The 14,074-nt window shown below is 40.5% G+C and overlaps 1 protein-coding gene across 1 annotated transcript in view; it reads left to right on the top strand.

The window, feature by feature from the left end:
• The window catches only part of ntn2 (netrin 2), a 40,509-nt gene that overhangs the window by 12,280 nt on the left and 14,155 nt on the right, over positions 1 to 14,074 (top strand). Inside the window, exon 3 of the mRNA XM_072373160.1 lies at positions 12,375 to 12,563. Within this exon, the coding sequence (XP_072229261.1) occupies positions 12,375 to 12,563 (189 nt within the window). The remainder of the gene's footprint in view (positions 1 to 12,374; positions 12,564 to 14,074) is intronic.

The following is a 14,074-nucleotide window of genomic DNA, read 5'->3' on the forward strand; positions in this document are numbered from 1 at the left end:
AAAATGTTTGCATATAAAATGTGTTAATCTTTTGGATCTTTTCGGTGCTTGATTTTTTTAATCACTTATTTTCAGGATAAGAGGGGCAACCATCAGGCCAACGAACTGAATTAATACAAATACAATAAAGAAAAGAGAAAATGAGGCAGATAAAAAAAGAGTGGAGTTGACTGACATAAGGGGAATAATAGTGTTGCCAGCATATACCGATTAGTTTTGTGTTTATTCAGGTGAAGAGTTGTGGTACCAAGCAGGGATTTAGCAGGAAACTTTGGCAACACCTCTGAAAACACAAGTCTATATGCTGCCTTCGACTCGCATTAGCCTCTTGCATTTACTGTCCAATGACTAATGCTCTCAACAGAATCTTGTTTTCTGTATTATGAAAAAACTCTTTTGCACAAGCAAGTCTAAACAGTGGATGACAACATCTTGACTCATTGGCACACTGCTACATCCAAGAATGTCATTTGGCAGCATTTGTCTTTACTTCAAAACATGCTCACTAAAAGTCATCCAGACTTGTTCTGAAAGCTTGCCTAAAAAAATAACTGCAGTTTCTGTAGCATTTTTTGTAAACTGATTATCTTTGTTTTGGATTTAGATCTTCCATGATAACAGTTTTTTGATGTGCTATATAGTACATATATCAGTTTAATGACTGCAAACATTTTAGATGCATATTAGTCTTTTCTTATTTAATATGTTTATTTGGTCATTTTTACTTTTACTAGTATAAATAGACATTGGTGGAACGTAATTCCGGTCAATTTTTCTTGTCATAAAAATTTGTTAATGTAGGAAAATAAAACCATATTTGAAACCGCTGTCCCCATTTTAACCTTTCCCTGTAATGAAATGAAATTACACCCAGAGAGAAAAACACACTAGTAGAACATTAAAAAACAGTCTATATTTTTCTAACATGTTGTAATTGCCCAGTGAGCTGGCCTGAGATCATATTTAGCACTGAACAGTGCCAGATCTGTTTAAAAGAGACCGAGAGTGACAGAGCCAAAGGCGCATGGCTATTTTAGCATTAGAATGGTCAACAAATGCTTCCTTCCCTCACTAGGTTCTTTTAAGCCTCCCATGCCAACCTTTGGCTTCTGATGCATCTCTGAAACCCTCAGTTACTCAGCCTACAGATACATGCAAACACACACACACACACACACACACACACATACACATACCTAACTGCCTCTATAACAATATCCTGTCAATCCCTCAGTGTTTTGTTCCTCATACTTTTACATACGCCCTCTTTCAAATGTCCCGTAGCTGTTTGTGAAGTGTTACGCCCGCTTCCCATAAATCTTTTCTCTGCGGGATTGATATGTCACTTCCATCCAGGATTTCTTGACTAAACAACCTGGCTGTGCTGGCTGCACAGTTCAAATGACTTAACCTCAGTGTTGATACAGTGTAGTTAATGCTCGTCGCTAGTTGCACGCCATACCTGATCATACATTCAAGCATGCCAAAAAGTCCGTCCCAGCTGTCCCCAATTTCATGTTCCAAAAGCCTCTTTACAGCTTATTCCGGTATAGCTGCATCCAAAATATCCTTAAAGTAGCAGGAGAGCCTTAAAAAGCCACTACAGTGCACTTCAGTGCATTTTGGAAAAAGCACCAAACACTTGTTTAATTTCTCAGATTGTTTTTCTTCCTGACATAGTGCACAAATGGGGTCTTCAGTGTTAGCCCTGAGGCATGCCACTGTGACAGGGGGGTTTGGGTATTTAGACGGGAAAAGTGAGTAAGAGTGGCAAGTTACAGAGGCGAGGAGTCCCCCCAAGGTCCTCAGGGTGTTTGGGTTGGAGGGAGAGTGTGAGGGCTATGATCTTTTGTTCTGTGGTGACAAAGTAAAGCTGACTGGGAGTTGGTATGTGAGTAATTACAAATTCAGAGAAGGCAGTTCACACTTGTCACTGAGTCAGTCGGTTCTTTTAAAAATGATGTGGTTTAGGTATTCTTTTAACTCTTTTGCTTTAATTTTCTATCTTAATTTTCTTTTACCTACACAACAAGAGCACTGTGTTTGACTGGCTAGGTTGATTGTCCTAAAGTTTTCCTTAATGTTTGACGTGCCCTGTGCTGAGATTATTGTCTAGTCTCTTGGCAAGCTAATACACTGTCTCCAGACACGAGCCATGCTCGCACACGCCCATGTGCCGCCTCCCTCTCCATGAATCCTGCCTCAAGACATTGGTTTACAAATCCATGCTGAAGTAGTCAGTAGACAGAATGAGGAAACAGATGGATAAGAGCTATTAGGTTTCAGGTTGTGATGGAGTATTGGCTTTCTGTTGGCATGGCTGATGTTGTAATGTAAATACTTTAAGTTGACTTAAAAATGGGTGATACTCTATCATATCATAATAGAGTCTGCCAAAGTCACTGTATAAGATGAAGAGGCCTCTTGCGGAGTCAATGACAATGTGACATCCTGAGTAGATGATAATTTATGGTGCTGTAGTAGCTCTCTGCTCTTGGCGGCATCTATAGCCATCTTGGCCCTGCTTGGCTGCGCCACCAAGCCATTCTGTTCTGCAGCCCTTCCTCTCCCTCATTTGTACTCGAACCACAGGAAGTCCAGAGCACTGCTCTGGGACACTACGAGCTCGAGGCCAGACACCATCCATCCCTAATGGACCAGCCAAGCCAGGTCTGCTCCCTGTGTTGCACCAGGCATGCTGGTATGCATTCATTGCTTGAAATTCAAAGGTCATGTGAAGTCTGTTTAAACAGCCAAAAATACAGGTGAGTTGTGGCTGGTAGCGGAGCTGCCTGTTCCTGCTCTGCTGCAGTGTTTGGGTGTGGTGCTGAATATTTTGAATAGGAAATTAGACATCTTGAGCAATGAGTGATATGGTGTTCTGTTTTTGCACAAGAATGGCACTTTCTTTGAAAATCAAAACAGTCAACCAAATAACTATTTACGGTAGAGTCTCCTCATACATCTGATCATGTCATCACCTGTACAAACCTGTACAATATATAGTTACTACCTCTGAAGTTATTGCCTGTTATGTAATATATGCTATTAGATCACGTCTGCCACATTAATGAAACAGCAGCTGCATTCAAATGTGAGATTTACAGCATAAGAACAACCAGCAAAACAGACAGGTTTTGAAATTGCAAGTGTGGTCATGCATTTTAAGGGGGCTTTTGTGGCTTTTGGTAGGCTCAGCCTCTTTTTTTTTTTGGAAACTATTAGCTGGAATTACAGAAGACATTGACAGATGGTTTTCCTAGGGAAAGCATTGTGATAGAGCAACCGTATGTGTTAGAGGAAGAGGCCAGCCAGGAACACGTGCTCAAGAACATAGCTCAGATGAAGCTCTCAGATCTGCAGGCCAGAGATGGAAAATCTGAAGACCACAGAAGAACAAATTATTCTTCATTTTAAATCTCTCGCTACATTTTCCTTGCTGGCAAGGGGCAGATGGTCATTTGATGCTGATTAGAATTTCAAAATAGACCCCACCCCTCCGCCGCATCTCAAGGGCAAACAAAGGTCAAGCCCATGTTCCAACCATAGAGCAGATTCATCAAGACATTTTTTAAGCCTTGCGATTGAGAAATGACCTCATTCTTAAACACACCACATTCTAAACCACAGCACTTTGTGAGGTTGAATGACTAGGGTAATATGAGCAGCAATAGATTTTATAGTTTCTCAATCTTAGTACGGAAAGGAGCAGAATCTATGTGCTCTTGTTCTTACAACATAATGTTATTTGGTTTTGAGTAAAACAAAGCTAACATTACTAGAGACTGTTAGAACCTTGAGAATTCCACTATGCAACACACAGCATAATGATATTCAGTTGAAATGTTAATATCTGTCCCTAGAGGGCATTGTAATATGAAAAGATGCTGTAAAAATGCCAGACTTGCCTTGATATTACAGCATGTATATGCCATGTTCTCTTTTTCACTTTCCCCTCCCACCTCAGATGCCTGTCGCTAGAGGCTAACAGGGAACCAGCACTCAATTACTTACAGTGCGACTCTGAACTGAGCAGGAGATGTTTGTGTGTGTACATGCATGGATGTGTGTGTGTGTTTTTACGTTGAAGGGGTTTGCTGAGCGAAAGAAAGTGATTCTTGAGAAAGAAATCTTATGCTTTCACATAATTACAGTGCACCAAAAAAAAAAGAAGAAGAAAGAATCGCGTCTCTGGAGTAGTTACTGTGACACAAAAGAGCTACAGCATGTTGAAGCTAACAAACATGATTTGAATTAGACTTGTTTTTGTTTGTGTTTTAAGGATTTAATACAGGTCTAGCAAGACAGCAGGGTCTGGTCAATCAGAGATGGATGCATTTGTTGTTCTTAGAAGCCACCCATAAAGGCTATCTGGCAAGAAAGGAACACGGTGAAACAAATGGTCAGGACAGCAAAGTGTCAAATAACAGTATCAGTGTCAATGGGGTTCAAATGCTGGATCTTTGAAAAATGCTCTTTGGCTGCCAGTGGCCAAGTCAGTTTGGACGTGTGTGTTTGTGTGCTTCTTTTTGTGTATGCATATGCATTTGTGCACGTGTGAGAGCCACATAATCTAATGGTGCGATATAGTTTTTCATCCCAGTGCCAAAGCAAACTGGAGAAGCTGCAGTGTGTGCCCACCGTGCTCTCCCAGGCCCACACTGACTCTCTCCCACAGATGGTAGCAATCACCTCCTGAGGTGCTTGTCACCGCCGGCATTCTCTTCCTCTCTGTCAGTGTGTAACTGACTCTTGTCAAAGATTAACTCTTTGCGTGGACATTTTCCTGTCAGCTACTTCTTATTTAATGTATTTTCCCCCCTTTTTGCTGAAATCAACCTTTTTGTCCTGCTACTAAAATTATTTGTGCTTTGGTCACAATTTTATTTACAGTGTTGCAATCCTCTGTGCTGTATTGCGTTAGAAAATTTGTGGATTTTGGCTGCCCACTGGTATTTCTGGTGGTCGTCACGTTCCGATACTACTAGGACAGAATTTATATATATATTAGTAGTTTTGATGCAAACTTAACCAAAGCCAGATTGAAAGAAAATAAAGGTAAAAGTAACATGCCTAAACTTGGCCAAACGGGTACAAGAAGCAACCAAGGAAAATAATAATATTTCCATTCAGAAATCCATGCAGGGTATGTTTATTTATAATAATGCATTTGTGCTTTTCTACCACCATGCCTCCCTGCTGCTGTGGGTTTCCATACTGCCTCAGCTGAATGAAGGAATTCATGTGTGTGCCACAAAAAAAGCTGTTAATTGGTGTTCACTTGGAATATTGCTCCAGTTTCTGTGGGGCCAATTCCTAATTTCAGCACATTATGTTCACATAATGTGGTGTTAAAGAGGTTGCACTTATTTCAAGTATTTCTGTGTGATCAGTTTGGTTGGAATGAAAGAATTCATGCAAACAGAGAATATACACACTTACAGAATACAGCTAAAATCTGGACCAGTTCCTGCACGCAGATGGATATCTTCTGTGAGAAGTGCAGTTTAACTTGAAATGTGAAGTAGGATGAATAATCTGGATGCATATTTATCAACCTCAAAGCAAGCGTTATCAACAGGTAAACAAATCTGCATAATAAGGTTTGATAAGTTGTGGTAAAATAAGATTCTAGTCAGAAGTTCTGCCTTTTTCACTGCCTTTCTTTTTGACATCATGGTTCTTGTCTCATTAGTCCATTGTCTCTTTTTTAAAGCTCATCCATATTCGTTTATGTTCAGACACCAAAAAAACTTGAGTAGTGTTACAAAAATGGTTTAATTTAAAATACAACCTCTCAGAATCCTGCCCTGTCTACACAGTGTCACCATCTGACAAGGTAGGAGTGACAACTGGTTCTTCTCTCAGAGAAAAACGTTTTGGTTAAATGGCATTCTTCTTAATTATTAATTCTTCTTCTTCTTCTTCTTAATTATTCTTAAAACTGCCTGGAATGGATGATATATGATACAAGACAAAATAAGACCATACTAAAGCTCCTGGGTGTTATTCAGGCACATACCTGTTCTGCTTACTCTTTTAGTTTATCCCTTTACACCAGTTCTAAGAGCCAACCCATCTCTGCTTTTCAGCCCACAATTTTAACATCACCTTTACTGCTTCAAATGAGCTTTTAAAAGGGGTTAGAGCCATAATTCTCAACCATTTCTGCTGTTATCTCGAGCCAAGGGAGTTAATTTACACAGTATGTTCCATCTGTCACTTCCCATTTCAAAACCTGCTTAGGCATCTCATGCATTGCCCTGAGTGGACCTCATGTTTGTATATGCCAAGAATAAAAGCAAAAGTAGAACGGTTACTGTTTACCTTGGTTTATACTGATCTCCCATGATCATTTGATTGCACAACATCCTCTGATTCTTCCCCTGACTGTAGGATTTTGCCTTTGGAGAAAAAGAGTAAGTGAGACAGACAGAAAGGGAAGGCAAAGGCAGGGCAGAGATAACAATGTTTAGATGTGGAGAAGTGAAGTGGACCAGTGAGAGGGAGCAGAGCTGAGGACTCGACTCTCCACTGACACCAGGCCCCCCAACCAGGCAACCTTCCAGCTTAATCTTGTTAAAAATTTTTGCCTGCCTGATGCTGTGCAGACAGAAAAAGGGAAGATGGCGGAAACTGTCGACAAGAGAGAATGGGCTGAGGAAGGAAACAAGCAAAGAGAGCTGGAAGTGACCATTAAGAGTATTTGAGATGGGGGTCTTGTGAAAGTAAGAGGAGAGAAAGAAGGAGAGAGGAGGGTTGGGAGAAGAATTAAAGGGACTCTAAGTTCAAAAGGGCTCCCAAGAGCCTGCTCTTAAGCCCACGGCATGAGGCTAACCACAAAAACCAGCAGAGAGAGGGGAGGGTTGAGATGTGGTGTGAAAGCTAGATGTGAGAGATACGTCAATATGGATGAAGAGGAAGGAGCGAATGTAACTAAAATGACTTCCTTACAAAGAGACAGAAGCATAGTCTAAAATGAACACTGCAGGGCTAAAGAATTGCAGTTTCCTGTTAGTCCTCTTCTCAGAGTTCTTAAATTTTTGTCTCAGTTTGTTGTCCACAGCTCTTTAGAGCTTACAGAACCAGCAGAGCTTACATCCGTTTAAGACTCCATTCACCCTTTTTGTTTCTAAAATCACTTGGTCCTTATTGTTTTGTGAGAGGTTACTACCTCTTGTACAAGCCTTTGATGAGTGGATGTTTGTGTGTGTGTGTGTGTGTGCGCGCGTGCACGCCTCTATCCACACTGCCATGGCCATAATGAGGAGCTAATTAACCGGGTGTTCCCCTCAGTGCCCTGAGCAGGTGGCTGGAGCAGCCAGGTGGAACCCAGCCCAAACACACACACAGCATACACACTGAAACGCATACATTCACATCCTGGCAGTAGCCCACATAGCAGAGCCTGTTTGGCCAGGCGGAGAGAGCACCCAAGGGGGGCAGCAGCAGGTCTGGACCACGGTCTGGGCCAAGAGGGGAAAGGTGGTGGTATGAGCCCTCCAATTTTCAAGGACCAATTTTAGCCATGGGATTTGGGTTTTGCGCAGGCATCCAAAATCAATTGGCTGTGCTTACCGGCTTGGCTTTCTTCAAGCTGGAGGAAAAATGAGGTTAGATTTATCCCTGACATATGGAGGGGGAAAGAGAAGCGGTGCACTCCACAAACAGACTTGCGTTCTATTTGTTGAGCACAGTCTTTAAGGGCCAATTTGTCATAACATACTTGACAGATCAGCCAGTGAGCTTGTTCAGAGCACATTTACATGTTGAGGCATCTGTTATGATAGCTGAAATAGAATTGTGTTGTTTTTCCACTCTGTCTGCCTGTCTTTAAATAAACCTTGCACATTAAAAAAAAAAGAAAGCTTTGACTTCAGTGGATGAAAAGCTGATATTTGTGCAAACTTTGAAGTGGATGAGAGCACCACCCCCCCCGCTTCCCATTTTGCAGTGTAAGTTTGATGACAAGGTGTTGAAACAGTTCTCTAGGAGTTTGATCGAAAAGACCCGGGAGTATCTGAGCCGTAGCCACGATAAGAACTGTTTGAGTTCTCCAAATGCTGATGAAAGAAACTCCAATACCTCCTTTATAGATCTCCTTTAGATTAGAATACTCTGGACCATCCATTATGAGAGAATAAAGATAATTTTCTCCACGATGCCTTGCGGTTGCAACTTTCGTAATGATGCTCGATTATTTTCATCCGTCTGTTCTAAATGTGATTCATATGGATCATTCATGTGGATAGATATTAGAATAGGAAAGTGAAATCTTTCTTTTTTAATTCCAAACCTCGATAATTGATTAATATCCTATACTTTTTCCTATACTTATACAGAATTTTTCCTACCCGTTATTCCATGACCCCATGGACCCATCAAGGTCAAGAAAAAGAGCTTGGGAAAAGATGAGAGAATATAGTGTTTTTCTAACTATTTTACTATATTCTATAATCTTTCAAGAGGCTGCCCCTCCTCTCCATTCCATCTTTTTTTGTTTCAGCATCCCTAATTTTAACAAGCGTGTAGGCTTCTCATGTTGTCTACAACAACATGAGAAGCCAGCCCGATGCATCTTAATGTTGGACTCTGACCCATGAAGTAACTATTTTCACTTGAATATCAGAGATTTCTTGTGTTTGTTATCCAACGGATAACTTGGTGTTTTTTGCAGAGCAACAGTGAGACTTTGATGTGTTAATGAATTGAAAAATGGCCTTCAACAGTGTTCAGTTATCCCACTGAGCCCAATTTGGTGGAGAAGGGGGTTGGCAGGTTGATGGAAGGTGGGGTATCAGTATGTGTGTGCACAAGCACTTCAAAACAAACCCATAAACATTCCAGGATCTTTGAGCAGCTGTGGCTCTGAGCAGACTCTAACTGCATTCAGGGAGAAGACCGTAGAAACACCACACATTTTTTATAACTCTTCTCCTTGACTCTCATATAATAATGTGTTTCTTGACCTCTGTTCTGCTGCCATTGTCGTTCAAGTTTTCCCTTTTCTGTCAGATACTGAGCCATTATTCGTGCCGGCCTCTAATTCTCCTTTGTCCGTCACAAAGCGTCTGGCTGGTGTGAAAGCCATCACAGCTACACCTGCTAAATCATTTAAAGGTTCAAGTCTAGAAGCTTTCTTTACATTCTCCACACTTGAACATATCCTGTCTTACTTTGGACTTTGTTGGCTGATCTAGTTGCGCAGCAGTAAATCGAGAGGATGCCATGAGAAGGCCGCCTGTACTTCAGCTGAGGAGAAAATGTGATCCATTGCTTTCATGTTCCCCTACAAGGTGTTAATGGACACAAGTGCTCACAGCTGTGTGTGTGTTTGACATGTTTGATCATAATCACAGTGCCACCCCCACTCCCCCATACACAACTCACTGGAGTTGGTTTTCTCTTTCCTTTACATGGAACTCAGGCAGGCAGTTTAGTTGTTCACGTACATATGTGCACAAATATGCAAAAATAATTAACCAGTTGTGTCTCCAATGTGTCATCAATTTGCTGTGTGTTGCTTTTCCAGTTAAAGCAGGGGTTAACCACATCTTTCCCACTAAGAGTACGCTAAGCATGAACTTAGTTTTCAAATTTCCTTTGGTATCTAGCCTGCATTGTTCTTTTAGAACCGGCTGCATGTCTTCTTTGTACAATTCTCCGGGAGCAAGGGTCAGTTCTGATCTTGGGCTCTTCAGTCCATTAAAGCAGAGCCAAGAAATCTAGCAGTGTCTCTACACAAACAGTGCTGCCTTGATATGAATTTATACATAAAACAGCTCTTCATTAAGAGCAGAATTCCGTACAAATTGGGCCACATAATAACCAGATGGAATTGGGAAACAGTCTGGGAATGTGCCCTCTACACCCCCCCACCCCCACCCTCGTTTTTTTTCCAGGGTCTGGGAAAAGTGGGCCTCACTTCCAACCAGGTGCCAGGCTTCCTTTTGAGTGTGAATGGAGATGTATATTGTTCACTGCTGGTATTATTACTTAAAGGTAGACTTTGTTAGTTTTAACTTGTTAGTGATCGCAAATGCAACTAAAACTAATGAAAATCCAGGCAAGGCACGTTTATTTATACATACCATATTTGATGCAAAATGAAATTTTTGTAATATATATTCATATACATCAAGCTTAAAGAAAGAAATGTCAGAACATTAACGTGAAAGTGAGCGTGAGATTGAGGAAATCAGATAGGTGACGTGTATTTTACAGTTTCACAGCATTTGTAGTCCACAACCTGTTTTATTTTTTTAGTTGGATTTTATGTGAAAGCCCACTTTCTGCTGATGGGGCTCGTATTATATGTATAACAGCAACTAGAACTGATCACTAATTATTTTGGTCCTCCCAGCTTCGAGCTGTCATTCCTACATATCTACACATCCTTCGCCAAAAGGGTGCAGCTCAGAAAATCCTGTAGACAGCATGAGTCCATTAGTTGTTTTTTATGGATATTCTGCACAGTATACCTTTAACATCTGTTAACATTTGAGTGATTCCTCTCCTGTAATAAAGCCCATCATTACCAGTCATTTTAAATGACTCCCTAAACTTTATAACTGCATAAGGAACCTTGGCTAAAATATAGTCAAATGTTGGGCAAATAGCTTATTATATTTATGTTGGTAGCTTTTCCACAGAAACTGTTCACACAATTGAAATTATGTATGATTAAAGTTAAGCTGCTTTAATATTATTTGACTTGCCTTACTTAGCAAAATGTCTTCCTTTACTTTTTCTGTAATGCGTGAGAAAAGGAAACAAACACTCTCAAGATTTATGGGGTAGTGTTGTGAATAGGAGTCCAAAGTGAGTCTTTTTAAAAATCAGTTTTGAGATTGATGTTTTGTTTGTTTCTGTACAGTAAATATAAAAGTAAAGCCAGCACACAGTTAGATTAATTTAGCATAACTTGAGGAATATTTTGGCAAACAAACAATGTATCACATCTCATTTAGCGAGAGGTGGCGGTTGGGTTTTGTTACTTTTGGACATAGCCAGACAAGTGTTTACCAATTTTCTTCCATGACTGGCTGCTTGCAGTAGCTTTCTATGTTCTTTTCACTAAAAGGCTCTCAGGCGAGGAAGTGTTGTGCAACCTGTCATCTAACGCTCTTCAAGAAGACAAATAAGCACATTTTCTAAGTGTCAGATGAGGATTGCAAGTTAAAGTTCATCTATTAACATAAGTTAATGAAATTAGTGGACAAAACATTTACAAAATTATATATAGTATCTAAAATGTCTCAATGCCGTGAGTTGCACCTTTTCTGTCAGTGAATTCTCACCAGTCACTGTACTGCACAAAAAGCCACAAAGACACTGACATAAAAGCATCCAAGTCCTCTGGCTAGCTGTCTTTACTTATTCTTCATTGTTGCGTCTTATTTCATTCTTAACATTCACCGTTTTTTAAATGACTTTGTCCAACACTCGCCTAACTGACTAAAGTTAACTAATATCACCTTAATATGTGATCCCCTATAATCCCCCTTTGCCAAAACTGTTGACATTTTTGGTCAAAGTCTCTGCTATTGTTTACCGCTGTGTAATTTATTTGTGGATTACTTTGAACTGGAGCTAAGCTCTGCAACGGTCCACTTTGAAGCCACAGCCAAATCTTCAGGTCCAAGGACTGACTCTGATTTAACTAGCAGAGCGTCTGGATCTGACTCTCATACACAAACAAGAAGGGAAGGTTTCACAATGGACTACTCAAAATGCAAATCCCACATGTAGAGAGTGACCAGAGTTTATCAATAATGTCAGAGCTGGTGAATGCAGTGGAATCACGGAAAGACCCGTGAGCCAAGGTGAGATCAAGGAACCAGTTGGGTTTCAAGTATAAATGCAAGAGAATGTGACAAGCTGTGGCCTCAAGTCACGTGTCCCATATATTCTGCTCGCCTCATTTAGAAGCCAACTAGCTTGGACCCGCTCCTTTATCTGAATTGGTCTTGCTTTTAATAGATGTTGCAAGTCTTTTCTCATCAGTGATTCATGAAATTAGTGTCTCTCTTTCCAGAGATTAATAACTAATGGACTGAGAAAAGCTGAATTCATTAATTATGAAATGGGGAAAATGAGCTTTGCAAATATCACGTTTGATTGATGATTACTGGAATAGCAGCCAACCTTGCAGCCGCAGTGTAGACTATAAACCATTTGCCATTACACTGCTTTACTGGAAATTCTCTTTCTGCTCTCATGTGATATACCAAGTAGTGTGAGCCTATGTATTACTGTAGTGCACATGAACATTTCATGCTGGTTAACTCACGTTTGATGAAAATTGTGAAAATTAACATTTATTTGACTCGCCTTTGCTGATGCAATAACAAAACTTAAACTTCCCTCTGCAGCATGTAACTGCAACCTCCACGCCCGCCGCTGTCGATTCAACATGGAGTTGTACAAGCTGTCAGGGAGGAAGAGCGGAGGGGTTTGCATGAACTGCCGCCACAATACCGCTGGACGCCACTGCCACTACTGCAAGGAGGGCTTTTACAGAGATATGGCCAGACCAATCACTCACCGACGAGCTTGCAAAGGTAACAAAACCAGGCATTTTCTTTTGTTTTTTTTGTCAGGGCACATTCTGTTATGTAGGTACATTGCTGTTAGTTGCAATCAAGCTGACTCCAGAGCTGTAACCCTTATTCTTTTCTGTTACGGTGTTTTTTCAAGAGACAATGACCATGTGTATTCATGAAAAGGATCCCTTTGTGTCATGTCAGTCACTAATAGAGTTCTATTCATGTTTTTTTTAAAAAGTCCCAGAATTAAGCTGTTTGATTTATTTTTTTGTTGTTGTTCGCCAGTGTGCAGTGCTGAAAAAAAATAAGACAATTGATATGTTCTAACCCCGTTACTGCTAGTGTATCATGTAATTTCTGTGTAAAATGAGTATGATGCTTAAGTATGATAGGAAACACATGCAGTCATGGTAACTTTTCATATAAAATATAAGCATGTCTGATTTGGCATACCGTAGCTGAGAGAGATGAATTAATACTGTGCCTGAAGCTTCTCTGGCCATCACATCAGATGTTTCTCCATACCCCACACACCACATAATAGTATCTTTTCACCAAGGCATCTCTCATGGAAAAATGTATTTTATTATTTCACATTTGCAGTGAATATTTTTCAGCCAGATATTGTGCTGGAGGCAGTGCAAAAATAACATTAGTTTCCTGTACTTGTTGCTCGGGAAAATATTCAAATAAATAGCAGAGAAGGGGTGTTTTTCACCCTGCTGAACCTGATGAAGGTAAAGCAACACTTCCAGAGCATATTAAAAAAAAGTATTAGTGAGAGCTGCCAGAGTTCGTAGCTGTTAAGATCTTTTGCTTGAAATTTCATAGTGAGAATCTCTTGCTGGCTTTCACTCAGTTTTCCCTCTGCGGCCGGCGCAAGCAGTAACCCAACACTGGAAGGTTAGAAATGGCATGATATCAGGCTGTAGTTACCCATGTTAGCTTTGCTGAGATGTCGAGCCATACATCATGTAATGGCAAAAAACTGCACAGCGACCTGGTCACATACCTTAAGACATAACTCATTTGACCTGTTAATGTACCAAAATAAATATAAGAATGACGTGTTACAGGTCAAATCAATGCTGAGTTGTGTCCCCTTCTCTATTCTTTAATTTCCTGCAACACCTGGAAATGTAATTACTTTCACACACATGCAAACCCCTTGACACTGCAATTTGTTCCTATCAAAGCTTCGTGATCAGATGATAAACTGTTTATCACCCTCCTTCAATAAGGCTTCAGATGTGACAGAAATGAATGTTAGCATCCAAAGAGCCACTGCTGGGCGGGCTGACTCAATGATTGATCAGAGCAATTCCACTGCCTTCTTGGAGCTCTGTTTTAATCTCTATCCCCACAGATGGTTCATAACCACAGTCTCCAACTGCTCCCCAACATCTGACTTTTCTCCCTGTGACCCTGACACCTTTGCCTGTCTCTTATTCTCTTACTGTTTCTTCCAAAACTTATTTTTTCAGCCTTTCTTTCAAGTTTGATCCAAATGGGTCCATGTCATGATG

This window comes from Leuresthes tenuis, unplaced genomic scaffold, assembly GCF_036924035.1.
Source record: "Leuresthes tenuis unplaced genomic scaffold, fLeuTen1.0.hap1 SCAF_20, whole genome shotgun sequence".
Classification (NCBI taxonomy): Eukaryota; Metazoa; Chordata; class Actinopteri; order Atheriniformes; family Atherinopsidae; genus Leuresthes; species Leuresthes tenuis.